At 44.6% G+C, this 16,497-nt stretch overlaps 9 protein-coding genes across 12 annotated transcripts in view; 5 read left to right on the forward strand and 4 right to left on the reverse strand.

Moving 5' to 3' along the window:
• LOC131265799 (protein kinase C and casein kinase substrate in neurons protein 1) overlaps window positions 1-670 on the reverse strand; it is a 42,984-nt gene extending 42,314 nt beyond the window's left edge. Inside the window, exon 1 of the mRNA XM_058268116.1 lies at window positions 438-670. The gene's annotated coding sequence lies outside the window, so the exon portion shown is untranslated. The remainder of the gene's footprint in view (window positions 1-437) is intronic.
• An 812-nt stretch (window positions 671-1,482) lies between these two features.
• Window positions 1,483-4,056, forward strand: LOC131265792 (protein nessun dorma). 3 transcript variants are annotated; one of them, XM_058268107.1, is made up of 2 exons: window positions 1,483-3,651; window positions 3,918-4,056. In XM_058268107.1, exon 1 carries the CDS (start codon window positions 1,530-1,532, stop codon window positions 3,615-3,617), a length of 2,088 nt encoding a protein of 695 aa, XP_058124090.1. In that variant the 5' UTR covers window positions 1,483-1,529; the 3' UTR covers window positions 3,618-3,651; window positions 3,918-4,056. The 3 variants fall into 3 exon arrangements, with proteins under 3 accessions (XP_058124090.1, XP_058124091.1, XP_058124092.1); XM_058268108.1 differs by having other exon boundaries at window positions 1,483-3,638; window positions 3,918-4,038; XM_058268109.1 differs by having other exon boundaries at window positions 1,483-3,287; window positions 3,918-4,024.
• Window positions 4,057-4,078: 22 nt separating this feature from the next.
• Window positions 4,079-4,770, forward strand: LOC131265813 (transcription initiation factor TFIID subunit 13). Its single transcript, XM_058268134.1, has 2 exons — window positions 4,079-4,216; window positions 4,292-4,770. The coding sequence occupies exons 1-2, from the start codon at window positions 4,175-4,177 to the stop codon at window positions 4,649-4,651; spliced, it is 402 nt and encodes a 133-aa protein (XP_058124117.1). The 5' UTR covers window positions 4,079-4,174; the 3' UTR covers window positions 4,652-4,770.
• LOC131265794 (apoptosis-inducing factor 1, mitochondrial) lies at window positions 4,766-7,632 on the reverse strand. Its single transcript, XM_058268111.1, has 4 exons — window positions 7,391-7,632; window positions 7,258-7,301; window positions 5,486-6,752; window positions 4,766-5,418 (listed from the first exon to the last, which is right to left on the reverse strand). The coding sequence occupies exons 1-4, from the start codon at window positions 7,470-7,472 to the stop codon at window positions 4,937-4,939; spliced, it is 1,875 nt and encodes a 624-aa protein (XP_058124094.1). The 5' UTR covers window positions 7,473-7,632; the 3' UTR covers window positions 4,766-4,936.
• Window positions 7,633-7,866: 234 nt separating this feature from the next.
• Window positions 7,867-8,811, forward strand: LOC131265811 (small ribosomal subunit protein mS40). Its single transcript, XM_058268132.1, has 2 exons — window positions 7,867-7,987; window positions 8,070-8,811. Exon 2 carries the CDS (start codon window positions 8,155-8,157, stop codon window positions 8,809-8,811), a length of 657 nt encoding a protein of 218 aa, XP_058124115.1. The 5' UTR covers window positions 7,867-7,987; window positions 8,070-8,154.
• Window positions 8,812-8,843: 32 nt separating this feature from the next.
• Window positions 8,844-10,533, forward strand: LOC131265802 (pyridine nucleotide-disulfide oxidoreductase domain-containing protein 1). Its single transcript, XM_058268121.1, has one exon. The coding sequence runs from the start codon at window positions 8,983-8,985 to the stop codon at window positions 10,459-10,461; it is 1,479 nt and encodes a 492-aa protein (XP_058124104.1). The 5' UTR covers window positions 8,844-8,982; the 3' UTR covers window positions 10,462-10,533.
• Window positions 10,534-10,544: 11 nt separating this feature from the next.
• LOC131265808 (E3 ubiquitin ligase Rnf121) lies at window positions 10,545-12,718 on the reverse strand. 2 transcript variants are annotated; one of them, XM_058268127.1, is made up of 5 exons: window positions 12,463-12,718; window positions 12,356-12,390; window positions 12,021-12,162; window positions 11,196-11,815; window positions 10,545-11,121 (listed from the first exon to the last, which is right to left on the reverse strand). In XM_058268127.1, exons 1-5 carry the CDS (start codon window positions 12,493-12,495, stop codon window positions 11,001-11,003), a joined length of 951 nt encoding a protein of 316 aa, XP_058124110.1. In that variant the 5' UTR covers window positions 12,496-12,718; the 3' UTR covers window positions 10,545-11,000. The 2 variants fall into 2 exon arrangements, with proteins under 2 accessions (XP_058124110.1, XP_058124111.1); XM_058268128.1 differs by lacking the exon at window positions 12,463-12,718 and having other exon boundaries at window positions 12,013-12,162; window positions 12,356-12,388.
• An 812-nt stretch (window positions 12,719-13,530) lies between these two features.
• LOC131265809 (probable serine/threonine-protein kinase DDB_G0280133) lies at window positions 13,531-14,903 on the forward strand. The gene is made up of 3 exons (XM_058268130.1): window positions 13,531-13,853; window positions 13,925-14,104; window positions 14,180-14,903. Exons 1-3 carry the CDS (start codon window positions 13,725-13,727, stop codon window positions 14,699-14,701), a joined length of 831 nt encoding a protein of 276 aa, XP_058124113.1. The 5' UTR covers window positions 13,531-13,724; the 3' UTR covers window positions 14,702-14,903.
• Window positions 14,889-16,075, reverse strand: LOC131264412 (cAMP-dependent protein kinase catalytic subunit alpha-like). The gene is made up of 3 exons (XM_058266715.1): window positions 15,923-16,075; window positions 15,460-15,855; window positions 14,889-15,380 (listed from the first exon to the last, which is right to left on the reverse strand). Exons 1-3 carry the CDS (start codon window positions 16,073-16,075, stop codon window positions 14,889-14,891), a joined length of 1,041 nt encoding a protein of 346 aa, XP_058122698.1.
• Window positions 16,076-16,497: the final 422 nt, after the last annotated feature.

Consider the following 16,497-nt stretch of genomic DNA (forward strand, 5'->3'; position numbering starts at 1 on the left):
CGTTTCGGCTTCCAAGCCAATCACAGATCTGCGTTCTGTGTGTTGGTCACTCACACATCCACACAAACATACAGTGTATAGCTTGAACGTAAAAAGACGTTTTTGCGAGTCGCAAAACTAATCCGATGTTATAATTGAATTAGAAATACAAAATAATATTTTACGGTTAGAATAACTTAAGTGGCAATGCAGGACTCCCATTGGTGCACAATATCACTCTGAAGGACAAGTGTTGATAAATAAGTACATCCATGACATATTTTTGGGTGAGGTTTGCCCATACAATTTACCCCCTAGACCGGAGATACTGTTCAATGAACGTAAACACTATGCATTTTTGTCGAAGTTCGTTTTCATTATTTTTTGCACCGTCGAACGCACAAATATACCAACTGCCAACTCTGCAGTTTTAAGGTTACATTCTCAGAATTACCTACACTAATGATAATACCACTATCGCAGGCCAGCGCAAAGAAGTTTGCTTACACCGCTCCAGGTGATACGGGTAGCAGAACACCACGCGGGCTAGAACTCCGCTAGTAGTTGATTATTTGGCCTGTTTGCAATAACCAACTATAGGGCATCTGATGGTTGATAGATTTTACAACACTATTTCGCACTATCATCAATATATGCACAATTAATTTTGTACGAGATGAGTAGGACGATCGACGCGAACTCCTCAAGATTCCGAAACTGACTGTCGGATTGTAGAGAAACTGCATCACTTCCAAGGTGTATAAATTAGAAGGTGAAGTCGTTCAGTGTAAAATGACATTTCATGACTTGACACTTCTAGGGTATTCATATGGGTTTTGAGCAAGGTGTATAAATATAGAAGGTGACTTTATGTCGCTTTGGAAGGGGTGCCATATTTGAGAAGAGTTATGTCAAAAGCCCAATCCTTTTCCGATACCCCCTTCAAAATCCATATGAATACCCCAGAAGTGTTATGTCAAGTCATGAAATGTCATTTTACACTGGACGACTTCACCTTCTAATTTATACACCTTGGGTTTTGAGGGGGGGTAACGGAAAACGATTGGGCTTTTGACATAACTCTTCTCAAATATGGCACCCCTTCCAAAGCGACATAAAGTCACCTTCTATATTTATACACCTTGCATCACTTCACCAAAAAAACTGGCTGACAAATACGTGTGACGGATATAGTGCTGGTTTGAAGGGTTCCCACGCTAGACGGTTATGCAAAGGCTGCTAGACTTTTGGTAACAGATTTCATTTGACTGAAGTCAGTTCATAGTTCAATATAGAAATACAATTCGTAGAGCAGGTATAATTTGTAATACTAGACGTGCTACGCAATAGTTTTCTGCAACTATGAACTGCTCAACGGGAAATACTGTATCAACAACGTGTGTTGCAGAGAATTCAATCCATCAGCGTAGCCTCAGCCCCGATTCCTTCACGATGCTTTCAAAATAGTTCGTTCTGATCAACGTCCAAACCGCTTCAATCACGTATCACGCGAAGGTTCTATTTTGGCGAGCTGCTGTTTCATCAAAGAAATGGACGTGTACGAATTCAAAAAAACCTATCTCACACGGCTGCTAGAAACGAGCAACGTACTCAACGGAGGTGGTGCATCTATACCGGCATCGGCCATTCGCTCCGAATGGATTAATTTCGTTGAGGTTGCCGTCGAACCAACAGGATGGCAAGCCCTCTGGAAAGCCTCACGTCCAGTTTGCGAACAACTATGCGTAAAGTATCCGTTGGTTGTGCTCGGGACCGTAGATCAGGTGCTGTTCGACGAGCTGAAGGCAACGTTTCTCATCGAAGCAATCCTGGATGATGACGTACATTTGCCCGAGGACAAGATCACCGTCGACCTGGAGGAACTGTGGCCACTGCGGGAACAAAACAATCCCGCCCTGAACGTAAACATTACTGCCGATTGCATCGATAAGCTGCGATTCTTTTATCAACATCTTTGGATGCCCTGGGACGTCGACATCGAGGATGACCACAGCTGGGTCGCCAAGCACCTGGACACCCGGATCCGTTTCTCGTACGATCTGAAAAACAAAACTATGTCACGGCAATTGTCGTCCCACGCCCTGGCGCTGCTTGCAGAGTCTAGATACATCCAGCGCAAGCGGGAACTGCTGGAGCTGGAAATAGGTGAGGAGGATCAAGACGATGAGGATGACGCTGACAATGAAACCTCCCTGATGGCGGACAATCGGGCAGGTGAATTGCTACAGTTGAACCTTCGTTTGAACACGATTAAAAACGAAATCAGCATCCTGGAGAATCCCGTCATGCGCAGTGTATTCGAGAAGCTACGCTTCGGAAATGAAAAAGGCAAAGAAAGCACTCGTATGGCGTACATCGTCACACAAGCTGGAACGATTGACGAACAACTCCGATACCTGGCCGATGCTAAGGCAATGATGGACCAGAAGATGCTGGTGAAAATGTGTGACTCATTGCAGCACGCTCTCGACCACTGTAGTCCGGATAGCGTGGTGTATCTTCCACCCGGAACACGTCAAGATATTAAATTCCTGGAATACCTCAACAACGATGGATCTTTCCGGGGTGTAAGCGATTCGTTGTTCATAGGAGACTTTGATGAAGCGTCGAAAACAAATCCTATCATCGCTTCGAAAGACGACGATAGCGTCCTCTTAACAATCGATGGCGATTTTACGCTGGAAAATATAAAGCTCGATTGTTCGAACGTGCGAACCGGGGTGGTCATTAAGAAAGGTAATGTTACGTTCCGCAATTGCTGCTTCACGGGCGATCCAAGCTCCAGTACCAAGCAGGGCATAGTTATATTCGGAAATTGCAACATAACATTCGATCGTTGCTTGATCAAAGAATTTGCCACCGGCATTTACAGCAATCATGATTGTACGATCAGTTTGCTCGATACCACCATTAGCCACTGCATGACAGGTCTCGAGATGCTTGACCAGTGCCGGGTGCTGTTCCGCTCAACCCGAGTGTTGAACAGTGCCCAGTACGGTGTGCTTTTGGAGGATTTCAACGATGCCGAAGACAACCATCATTCCGACAATCAGTCGAACAGTTCGTCGCAGATCTTCGAAGATTTCAACACTGTCGAAAGGGAAGAGTTCACCTTCGATGGAAACTGCGAATTCCGGGGAAATGTGAAGGGAAACTTTGCCATTCGAAAGGGATGTACCGATCGCTTCAACAGTTCCTGCTTCGTGGATGAAGACGAGCGCTCCTCAGAGTCGGCAGATCCCGATGATAGTCAGCAGGAAGAACCTTCCGCCTGTAATGCTACGAATGTAAGTTTTTCTGCGGATTTTCTCGAAAACACTAACCTTTCCTCCACCAAGCACGCATCAAAAAAACTCTCGAACGACAGGAGTAACCACCATTACAGTGCAGAATCGCACGAGGATCGTTCGACCAGCGATACGGGTGTATCGAGCTCCCTAACTCATACAGATGATGAGTCGCTTGCGGAGAATGAGACGATCGATGTGCAGGAACTTAAAGGGAATAAATATTTAGTAAAACAGGCGAGTGAGCCTGAGGAAAGCACCGATGAATCTACCGAAAACCAATCGGATCAGATTATAGAAATCGAGGATACGATCATAGAGATCGATTAATTTCCCTGTTTGTGCTTCCCGGTAAACATCGACGGTTAGTTTTTAGCACATAAATGTGGTTCGTTGTTCGTACACGTTCGTGGAAAGTAATTGTTCATGTCCCGTATTTGCCATTCGTTTGCATACAGCATATAGTGGGTAAAATCTCTGTTGGGAGTTATGGTTTATGGTATATTTTAGAGATTAGAGAAATTGTATTATTTACATGATTTCAAGTTTTCTTGGACCTTTCGTAGTACACCAGAGTTTTTGTTTTCATAAGCCTTTTCTAACGACTATTTTTTGTAATTTCTTCATCAGGACATTGAAGCGATGGAAGACTAATGAAGTACGCAGCCATCTTGTCATTCTTTGACGAACGCAGCTACATTCTTCGTCTCGAAACTTGTCGTTTGTTTACCGACCGCTGTCAAACGAGAAAACAAAACATTCTTCAATTTTACTCCCTTGTGAATATCCGTGCCGTGTATTTGTAATCAAAGTAACCAAGTTATCAATAAAAGAAGATTCATTTATATTCCCACACAATCGCGCATTGAAACTAGAAAAACTCCGAAATGGCCGCTAATCCACCAGAGGAAGGGTTCGATCAAGCGGAGGTAAGTGGCCTACCTATTGGGAAATATTTCTTTGTGGCCGGATTTCTTTTTAAAATGAAAAATTACTTCCTCTAGTTTGAAGATGATGATCTCGGAGAGGTCCAGATTGAAACGTCGTCCGGTCGCAAGCGTCTGTTCAGCAAGGAGCTACGTTGCATGATGTACGGTTTCGGTGACGACCAGAATCCCTACACCGAGAGCGTTGATTTGCTGGAGGATTTGGTGGTCGAGTTCATCACGGAGATGACGCACCGGGCGATGGAAATCGGTCGCACTGGACGAGTGCAAGTGGAGGATATAGTATTTTTGGTGCGTAAAAACTCACGCAAATACGCCCGCGTCAAGGATCTGCTCACGATGAACGAAGAGCTGAAGCGCGCCCGTAAGGCGTTCGATGAGATTAAGTACGTCGGGGCAGAGGCAAAGATCAAATGACCCAAAAATGGTTCGACTTCTAGGGTAAAAACAGTCGGTTAACTGTATTGGGGTAGGCGATTTCAAGTACGAACGCTTTCTTTCATAAATAAATAAACATAGGTATAGAATTTACCATGTAACACTGTAACACTCTCCCCCTTCGCTATGATGACCAGCAATTTGTATTTTGTTTTGCTTAATGTTTTCCAAAATGCCACGATGGTACGTGCACATGTGCTTTTAAATACATAGCTTCTCATTCACCTAGTCCCTCTACAAGCACGAAACATTGTTACTCAAGACTTAATCTTTGTCGTCTTCATCAGCCGGTGGTCCGTGAAGATGGAACAGCTTCGCCACTTCGTTCAAATCGTCCCACTCGGTACATTGATCGACGATTTTTCTGGCTATACCCAGCTTATTGAATACGTTCCACATCAATACACCGACGACCTTGTTTTCGCGGAGATAGAATACTACACCCTTGTTGAAGCCATCTTCCTCTTTCTCTGGTACTTCCTGTGCATTGTTTTCAGCAGTATTCGATTCGCTACCGCCCTCTGTCGGGGTTACACTTTTAATGTCTCCATTAGCGTTGGCTGCCTGTAGTTTTGCCGAATCATTACCAGTTGTTGCTGCTGCAACTGCACGGGTCAACTCTTCAACAGAGCGTATCGCAAAAACGGCCCTCGTTGGCAGCGAGGAGTCAACAAGACCAACCGCCTCATAGCTGATCTTAGGCCCAAGATCTGACCAGAACATGCTCTGTTGCGTGTAAGGTTTATCTGGAAAGGCAAATAATTAGATAAGCAATTGATTGCCACACTTTACGATCCACAATTCGTTACTTACTTAATCCAACCATATTTTCTCCCGCCAAACGACCGGTAACGATCGCATGATCATGATGTTCCAATCTCCTCCTTCCAAACTTAGTATCGTAAAAACAGGCCGCATCGCCAGCAACGTATACATTCGAACGTGCTCTCAGCTCAGCATCGACAACAAAACCACCAATGCTACCATCCACCTCAAGGCCGGACGTTTTGGCAAGATTCGTGTTTGGTTCTGAACCCACGGCCACAATGACATGATCAACTAACAGCACACTATCGTCCAGCAGGGTTAACTTCACCTGTTTTCCTTGCATATCGGCCGCTTTCACCTGCGTTTTGGGCCACATTTTAATACCCTCTTCGCGTAGTCGTTCCGTTGTCCAGTGGCTAAGATATTCCGGGAGAACTTTAGCCATATTTCCGCTCTCGTTGAAAAGTTGAAAAACTTCTATGTTCTTCTTGCGCGTCTGTTCCGATTTCGAGAGAGCACAGGCTAACTCGCTTCCAAGGAATCCTCCACCAATTATGGCAACCTTGTGGCCATCGCCGAGCTTCTCCGTGAGACGCTGAAAATCACGAACGCTTCTAAATAGGGTAACCTTTTCCCGGACGGCCAGTGGCGCCGATTCAAAGACGGGTAAATTCTTTGGCCGTGCACCCGGAGCAAGCAGACACTTGTCGTACTCGATCTCGGTGCCATCGGTAAGAATCGCCTTGCGATTAGTAACGTCCAACCGCTGAACCTCGTACCCACGTGCCACCGCAATTCCGCCGTTCGGGGCATCGCTCAGTTTGGTCGGATCGATGTAGTAATCGTTCGGTTCGAAAAAAATGCTTCGTTCTCCACCATTCCACTGACGGAATTTTAGGGGTTCGCTCTCGGACGGGCTAAACCACAGTTCCTTCGAGAGTGGTGGGCGCATGTAGGGCATTTCTAGCTCGTTCGTTATCATCAGCACCTTTGCTTTAGGATCATGTCCACGTATCGATCGAAACGCAGCTATACAGGCCGTTCCACCGCCAATTAAGAGGTATGGAACGTGCTTTGGGAGATCTTTCGAGGAAAGTGGATACGGTCCCTTATGCTGGGATGGTTTTTCCTTCGTATCATCAACAGGGGGTGGTGTACTGTCGAAAAGTCCATTATAATACGCTAGGCCAAGACCGCCTGCGGTCAGTGCGATGGCTCCTAGAAGATATCCCGTGTAGGACTGACTTGGAGGTGGTGGTGGTGGAGGGCATGATGGGCCACCTTGAGAGGCAATAGTTTTTTGTGCTGTTTCCTACAATGAAAAATAAGTCGTTAACATTAAAACTGATCCCCTCATCGACCAAAGAAAACTATACGAAACATAAGGAACCACCTCATCACTGTGGGTTTCAGTATCGCACTTTTCACAAGATATAAGAACTGGATCGACAATCGTTTGAATTGGTTTCGGCTGAGAAAATAAAGAACCGTTGGGAAAATTGTTCTTAAAGTTGAAAAAGAATCTTCAAAGGATATCGGCGAAAATAAAACTGTGAACTTAGCGAGCCGCACAAAATATGAACCTTGGAGAATCTACTTATCAGCACCCAGGGCTTGGGAGGCGTCGGATAGGGGTTCGAATCATTTGGAAACTGGATCAATTCACCCATCATTGGTATGCGCCGACGGTTATCGCTGGTTGAAAATGTTGGAATTTGGTTTTTGAAACTGGGAATTGGTTCTATCGTATCTTCTTTTGCTCTCCCGGCATTCCTACTTCTTGGGCCTGATTCTTTTGCCATTAGCGCATATTTTACCTTGCGAGAAAACCATCTTCGTCCAACGAGGATTTGGCAGCAACCTAAAATGAGAAGAAATCTAGGTGTTTGAAAAAAATCAATAAACCATTCCGGATGTACGCATGGTTACATCAGCCACCGGCCTACTAACTTCCAGCGAGAACATGCTTTCGTACGATACTTGTATGGACTTTCCGGAAGCTTCCGATCGCACCACGGGACACCGAAAGCATGGTGAAGCGGATGGGTCTTTACAAACTAGCAATTTCGTTTCCCAATACTCCCGGTTGACCGCCAATTGTCCAGGATAGTTTTACACTGCCACTGGTAGCATTTATTTGGTGTTCTGCACATCCGAAAGATTTGCTGCTGCGCCGGGGTGGAGAGACGTCTAGAAGATGTCAAATTCGGATGGCTGCGTGCGGATGGGAGTGGACCGAATATACGATGTGATTTTTAAACCGACAGCTTGCGAAAAACTAATCAAAACATTGCTCTATGTTACTCAATCTATTTGGAAAGCTAACTCAAAAAGAATGATTGCTTGGATTATGCAATAATATGGTGCCTTTTCCCATCAAACCAACGAGGAAAAAGCGTAATATTGAAAAGTAAACAAACCAACCTTGTATGTATCGAACATCAAGGAGCACAACGTGCACTGGACTGTCATTTGAGTCCGCAAAAGTGCAGGAAAACCGAAACCGGCTCGTGACTCCAAAGCTGCGTTGTTTTTACTAATATTCAGGTTAGCCCTGAGTTAAAACATTATTACAGCACGCAGTTTTTATTTAACTTTCTCAACATGTGTTTTAAATTATGTTTTGCAGGTGTTTAAGTTTCGTAGGCATTTTAAACACAATCTCCCATTACGTCACAACATTCACCTGTCCCGGGTTCACGCCGTCAACTACGATGTCAGTGTTTCGATTGCTCGGTGGTGAAATCATTTCCATTTATCGTCAAAGCCTACTCACCATCGGTACAGGGCAGGCGAGGTATCTGTCCGTGTCCACATCGCACCGTCGGGCAGCAGTGCCGGAAGGTGAGCAAGCAGAGGAAACGGCAGCCGGTGATGAAGTAACAGCAACGGAAGACGACTCAGCCACCCCGAAGCCACCAGTTGACGATCCGAAGGACCGTACGCGAGTAGTACCGGTGGAAACGAGCATTCGCTATCTGGCCAGCGAAGCCTACCGTCAAACATACCAGGACGATCCGGTATGGAAGCAGTATCGGCGTAATCACAAGGGCCTGTATCCACCGAAGCTGACCCGTAAAACCTGCATCCGCAAAGGACGCATCTCGACCGGCAACCCGTGCCCGATCTGTCGCGACGAGTATCTGGTGCTGGACCATAATAATATCGATCTTTTGAAGCAATTCATTTCCCCACAAACGGGGGAAGTGTTGAGCTACCGCGTTACGGGGTTGTGTCAGAAGAAACACACCCAACTGTTGGTGGCGGTGGAGCGTGCCATGGACCGAGGTTTATTAACGTTTGATGTGCCGTTTCGAGAGTACGATTACAGTGAATACTACCCGGCAAAGGGAACGAATTCGTCTAAATAATTTTACAAGCAAAAGTGGAACGTTTCAGTGCTAGTAGATAGTAAGTTTAGCATTTGTAAGAAGGTAACCGTAGAACGATCGTGTATCGAATTATTTTCAGTGCATATGAACATTCAACACCGAGGGCAGATAAATAGATACGTTTAAACTGTTTGCTAAAACTATTCCAAAATGTCCGACGATCTTTGTTGCACCTACCTCATCGTTGGCGGCGGAATAGCGGGTGTAACGTGCGCGGAAACGTTGGCCTTACTCCGCACAAATCCAACCGAGCGCATCCTGCTCCTCAACGAATCATCCCTCGTGAAAGCTGTCACCAACGTCGTACCCCTGGGGAAGGTGTTGAATCGCTTCGATGTTGAGGAAAAAGACGCCCAAGAGCTAACGACGAACAGTCAGGTCGATGTGCTGCTGGACCAACTGGATACGATCGTAAGCGAACACCACTACGTGCGAACGGTTGCCGGAAGGTGCATCAAATATCGTTTCCTGTGCCTCTGCACCGGTGCCCGGCCGAACATCATCGATAAGGCGAAGGGAAACCCGAACGTGATTGGGATACGTGACACGGAATCGGTGCAGCAGTTTCAAAAGCGAATCCACACGGCTAGCCGATTGGTGGTGGTTGGAAACGGTGGCATTGCTTCGGAGTTGGTGTATGAGGTCGGCGGCATGGAGGAGATTCATTGGGTGATAAAGGACGCGTACATCAGTTCGACGTTCGTGGATTCTGGTGCGGCAACATTCTTTCGCGAAAGATTGGGAAAGAAGGACAAGGATGAAGGCGCAAAGCCCATCTACAAGAGGATGCGTTATGTGGAGGAAAAAAATGAAGAAGAAGCTGCAACCATTGGAGATGCGGATTCCAGCTGCGTTGCCGGTAATAAACGTGGGGCTGCATTAGGTCCCGACTGGCACCGAGCGTTCGATATTCGGAAGCACGGAGAAAATTTCCCTAACACCGGCAAAGTGACCGTCCACCATTCCGTTGAGATCGAAGCAATCAACGATCGCAGCAATGGAGAAAAGTTTCCTCTTCTCGTAAGGCTTACCGATGGTACGGAAATCGAGTGCGATTTAGTAGTGTCTGCCACGGGCGTTGTACCCGCCATTAGCTGGGAGGGTGGATGTGATTGTCCGTTTAAGCTCGGCCCCGATGGAGGACTGTTCGTCGATTGGTCGATGCGAACGTCGGTGAAAGATGTGTACGCTGCGGGAGACGTTTGCTACGCCGGCTGGGAGCATGCACCGCACTGGTTTCAGATGCGCCTCTGGACACAAGCTCGTCAGATGGGAGCGATGGCGGCGCGTAGTATGGCTGCCCGGCGGGCCGGTGAAGAGATATATCAGGATTTTTGCTTCGAAATGTTTAACCACGTGACTACGCTGTTTGGCTACCAGGTGGTACTCTTGGGGCGCTATAATGGGCAAGGTTTGAACGACAAGTACGAAGTGCTGCTCCGAATGACGCCAGGACTTGAGTACATCAAATTTGTACTGGTTAATGGTCGACTGCAGGGTGCCCTGCTGGTCGGCGAAACAGGATTAGAAGAAACGTGTGAAAATTTAATCTTGAATCAGTTAGACCTTTCCCCGTACGGAGAGGAACTGCTGAATCCGGATATCGATATTGAAGACTACTTTGATTGATCGTGTGTTTTTGTGGTTTTGTAGCGAAATGAAAATGATGAGAATACATTAAATACACAAACCGAGGTACTAGTTGTTTTGACTCATTATGTTATTTATTCCACCTGGTCGTTCGTAGTGGCTACAAAACATATTGGACGAGGACGAGACTTGTCTACTTAAAAAATGGTTAACATACTCAACTGAAATTCACCGAGGTGCAGTTGCACGGAAATCGTTTTTCACCCGAATAAACCCAAACATTGACGGTAAGAAGCCGCATCATAATAAATATGTTGTTCTCTTCCCTTGGGTTTGCTTGATTCATTTGTGTTCATTGTGATCTGACTAAATCATGACCGGATTAAAAAAGATAAATTTATAATCTAAGCATATACCGCTGCTTGCCAAAATCTTTTAAAAGGAATTGGCTTTTTTGGTTTCACAGAACAAAAAATTACTATGGACGCAAAACGTTGCCTCCTTTAAACTTAATTTTGATTCGTTTCGCTGAGCAACGAAATTCAACATAATTACTGTTACCGACAGTGTTCCTGAGCTTACTCAAGACCCAGCATCCAGTTGATGCCTTGCACGATGAATAATATTAGTGGCTGCCAGGCCACAAGCCACCGGATCCAGTCCAACAGCTGTCCGTACAGGACATGCGGGCGTTCCCAGCTGGAACAATGATAAAAAAGGTAAACATTGAGTTGTCCAAACCGATGAAAAGTTTTACGTTTTACATGACTTACGGATTGCAGAACATTTTCTTTAGGTCCACCTTTTCCTTGCAGTATGGACACGTTTGCTTCTTCCCGACGATGCACCAGCCGCGAATGCAAAATTCGTGAAACACATGATCACAGGTCAGCTTGTACGTGTTCTCGATCACACCGGACTCATTCACGTCCGTAAGCAGCTGATTGCCGCAAACGGCACACACGTTTCGCTCGAGGTGACGCGTTGGAATACCTTTCGGCGTGTAGTACCCTACGTGGCAAGCCATTTTATCGGCACAGATTTCCGATATATCTCGCCCGAGCACGCCGTAGTAGAGACCATAGAACACGAACAGGAGTCCGACGTCCATCCACGTGTGCGGGGGTTGGTTGAATATAAAGTTGACCCCGAAGAAGGTGAACATCATCACGATGTACCCAATGATGCCCAGACCGTAGCTTAGTTTGTAGATAAAGTAGAACCATTTGTACACGAGACGGGGTGTTGTGCCTGAAATGGGTTTGCGCATCGCTTTGCGCATCACCAACCCTGTGATACAGCTGAATATGAGCCAGAAAAAGATAAATCGCCAGTATTGGCTGCGTAAGCTAAGGACAAACGGAATTATCCACAAGGCGAGTAAAGTCATTAGCTGAAAGGAGAGGGAAACAAGAAAATGAGACCATGTTGCCTTGTGTGGAGAGGTGGTTGGTGGTTTGCGGGGGGGAGGGAGTTTGTTCTAAATCAAACACATAGTTTAACGTGACTCGCGAGTACAGTGTAAAGCATCACTATGAAATAATCCAATTAGCACCCCAAAAAATTCGGAACATCCTCCATACTCCCTACCTGCTTACCGAGTAGGATCTGTAGTGCCGTTTTTTCCATTCTACCAGTACAATTTGTGCAATTATGAGTGTAACAAAAAGGATGAGAACCATCTCCATATGCATTGACTCGTGTCCCTTATGTTTTTCATACATTTTGATGTGTTCCAACCTAGAACGAAAAAGATTAGAAATGAAAATAAAATTTGAAAAAATAATAGCAAAATCCTAAGCCGGGTCGCGATAACTCATTGCTTGAGTCATGCTTCGGCCACTGATACAAGTGGTTAATGCCGATGATAAACGATCGATAGCATTGTGACGAAGCATGAATACGCACATCCATCGAGACACTCCATATTTACCTCATCTTTTCTTCCGGTGTAAGCTCATCGAATGGCTGCAGAGAAAGAGCGTACATAATTAATACACTCGTTTGTTCGACCAGAGGAAAGATAAAGTTTTTTAGTACCTTGTTTGGATCAACCGGCTCGTGTAGATTCATTTTGATGGTGGGGCTGGGCTGGTAGTCACACGTTTTCACTAAACCGTCACTAAACTATTCGCTCCTATATTGCTACAATATCAAATACCAATGCAATGCCAAGACTTTGGCGACAAACTAGGAATGGTGTTGATTAACGCACTATTTATCCATTTTCTTCATTGCGTGGCGAGGTAGAAGTCACAACAAGACATTTTCACTGCTATCGTCCGATGCGGTAGAAAATCTGTTTTCTTCTGGCAAGATCAATAAAAAACAACAAGACGTCTGCTTGACAGTTCGCGGTTTTACCGAACTGTCAGATATTTTCAAACAGCGCGCACTATAGGGCCAGTGAAGATATTTTGGTCCATGTATGTAATTATCGCCCACTAGAAAGAAGATCAATTATTACAATGATTTCAAATAAAAATGTGCCCTTTTTTTGTGTTGAGGTCAATTTATTCTTGTTAAATACCAAATTTGGGGTCGATTTGAATGAATTGAATTCTTTGAATGAATGAAGAGAATTCTTTTACCCCAAAATAACGCCAAAATTTCTCGTTGGGTAGTTCGGCCGCCTGTCAGGCGACGTCGCGTTTCGTGACGGGAGGTCGCGCTGTAGTGTGGACCACCTGGTAGACGTAGACGTTAAATTAATCTGTGCCGCACCTTTGGTAGGAAAGTGCAGCACGGTTCTCCTTGGGTAGCCAAACATTCAACACACGTGTGATTCAAGGAAGTTTAAATACAAAATTACAGGTTTTTATTAATTGCATAGGAGTGAAGCCCATCGTTATTTAATCACCAGAAGCTCAACATACAAGTTGTTCTGATTGTATTCAAAAGTTCTCTTCACAACGAGTCAAAAATAAGAAAATACCAAATAAAGTTGTAAAAGGAACAAAATGTGTCCGTTTTTATTTACATAGTGGACAAACAAAAGACTGCTTCAAATGCAACCGTCATTAAAAATGGCGCGCACTTTGGCTACGACTCAACGACTAACACTACTAAACCTTTGGACAATATCCCATCTCAGTACGCTGGAACAGACTCCCGAGGAGATACACGCAGTTGAAATATCGGTCTAAAGCAGTGTTCATTGGGATAAGAACTTTTCTACAAAGCATCGTAATCTTTCTGGATGCGGGAAGGATAATAAAACTTACGAAAATAGTCGAAAAGCGGATGTGTGCAGTGTTTGGGGATTTCATTCGAATATCCAAAGAGAGCACAATAGCAGCGCAATGTCCTCCGATAGGACCGATTCTACGGATGATGGAGACTTAACTTTACTGTCTTCTTCAATTTCAACTTTATCCAGTGATGAAGAGTTTTCTTCAAACGAAGCAATAGGGAACTTTTTCATCGGTTATGTGAGTAAAATGTCAAATTGTTAAGCTCAATAGTTGAAGGATAAACTTCTGTTGTACTTTGCGACAAACAGAGGTTCATGGCCATACTTAGCATCCAGGACGTGAATGAGGGATCGCGTGGACCAAAGTTCTTTTGTCATATCTGTGAACACTTCTTACACACCCGACTCAGCATGATCACGCACATGAAGATGCATCGAATGCCTTTTTGTCCGGTATGTTTTGCTATGTTTCATCGACCAGTGGACGTGGTAAGTGTTAAATGTGTGAAAGGCTGTTATTTTTCTATGTTAACCATTGTCTATGCTTATACATTTTTCATTCAGAATTCACACATAGTGGAGCTTCATCCAGAGATCACCACGACAGAAATCATCCCAGCACTGGTGACTGAGGAAATGCTGTCTATCGAGGACTCCATTGTCCCACCGAATTCACCAAACAACAACGAACAGCAAAATATAACGCAGGAGCAATTGAATGGAAAGCTGGATACGAACAACAATAACTCGATGTCTTCGTTGTTGGTGGAAAAGCTACGTGAACACCAAATAGCCAACGGTCTAGTCGATGATGAGGGTCAGCACAATCAACACGATTTTGAAATCGATACAGAGACCCAACTAACCTCAAACCCAGCGGATGGAAATGGACGGAGTATGAGGAATAACGACAAAAAACCAGTCTCAAGTGGTTCTTCGGGAAAGGCGCCTAAAGGTAAACCGAAATCCTCGCCCAAGACGAACGCGGGCACCAAAGGGCCTTCGAACGCTGGGCAAGAGGATAATATTATGAAGGTGACATCGCGGTTCGGACGTTCCATCAGTTTGAAAATCCCGCAATTCTAAAAAGTCGATGAATACCGTATCTTATTGAGCCAATTGGCTTATCATTTGCAAAAATTACATCAAATGTGATTTTTTTTCTTTCTTCATCAAACATAACAAGAATCGATGTTCTTTCTATCTTTACCATCCCAAAAGTATCCTCAGCGTGAGGTTATTTTGGAATATTATATTTGCGTCCAATAAACTGCTAGAAATCAGCAAACTCCTTGGCGTACTCACATTTCGATGCCACCTTAAGATTCTGCTCGTCGTGCACATCGAACAACGAGGCATCACCCGGTCCTTGCAGCTGCGGAACATATGGCGCAGGGAGTTCTCGATTCAGCATGGCAATCCAATTGACCGATTTGAACCAACCGTGCTGCTTTATATCCTCGGAGCCGTTCCGCAGATTACCGTAGCGTCTTGTGAGATCGGTTTGTAGCAGTTGTTGCACGAGATGACCGAGTTCGGAAGAAAAATTCTTCGGTATCTTGTACTTGGCCTTGCATATACGCTCGAACATGGCCATCTGGTCGGCGCTGTGGACGTAGAATGGGGAGTATCCTGCAGCCATTTCGAACAGCAACACACCGTACGACCACCAATCGACACTTTTCCCGTATCCCTTTGCCTGTATAATTTCTGGTGCGAGATATTCGGGCGTGCCGCATAGTGTCCAGGCACGATCTTTTATAAACTGTAGATAGCGGAAAATTGTTATACTTCAATATTTTGTTTTGGCAGATGCACTTTTCGTTTGATACAGGTTAATTTACCTTACAAAAACCAAAGTCCGTCACCTTCACGTAGCCACGGTAGTCGATGAGAAGGTTTTCCGGTTTCAAATCACGATACACCAGGCTGCAAGAGTGGAGATACTCGAGCGCCATAGCCACTTGGGCGGCATAAAAAATGGCTTGTGCTTCGGCGAATTTCCTGTGTCGCCGTAGCAGCGTGAACATTTCACCGCCATTCACAAACGGCATCACCAAGTAAATGTAGGAATTATCTTTGAAAGACGTTTTCAATGAAACGACGAATGGGAAACGTATGCTTTGGAGGATCCTTTTCTCGTTGTACGTATGCTGAAGTTGCTTGTATCTGACTATCTTTGCTTTGACAAGTATTTTCATCGCGAAAAAATCATCACTCGATTTCCGTTTGATCAGTTTCTAAGGACCAATAGATCAATGAACAGTAACTTTTTAAATTGGCATCTGCATATATGAGTTTTCTTACCACGATTCCGAACGCTCCAGAGCCAAGCGTGCGGATTAATTCGTATTCAGTAGGGCTTGTCATGGAAGCTAACTTCGGATCGTTGTATCGTCGTTCAAATTCAGCCTTCAGGCGGACCAAAACCTGTCGATAATCACTACCGGTGGCGAACATGGGTTCTTTCATTGGAACGTCGTTTATAAAATTGGTAGATATACATTAGCATGCAGGTTACTACGATCCATTGTGATGAATCGTTGAAGATTTAAAAAAATTAGGGAAACGGAAACTAATTGAGTCAACTTTAAACGATACAAATGTGGATGCAGATGATCAATATTATATTTTTATCGGATTCATCTATCGAAATTTATCGTAAATTTTCAATTGTTTTAATCCAACTTATTTTTGTGTACTGTTTTGGGTGTATCAATATGAAATATTCACTGAGTATGGACTAAAACTGAAAACATCTTTTAATTTTTCTGATTTTACTTTTCCTAGATGGAACTGCCGTTATTCGAAGTGAGCAATTTTGCTATTTAAATTCAAAAATAGCAATAGTGAGCTCATTTCTCACTATGATCTCACCATAT

The sequence above is a fragment of the Anopheles coustani genome, chromosome 2 (genome assembly GCF_943734705.1).
Source record: "Anopheles coustani chromosome 2, idAnoCousDA_361_x.2, whole genome shotgun sequence".
NCBI classification, from domain to species: domain Eukaryota; kingdom Metazoa; phylum Arthropoda; class Insecta; order Diptera; family Culicidae; genus Anopheles; species Anopheles coustani.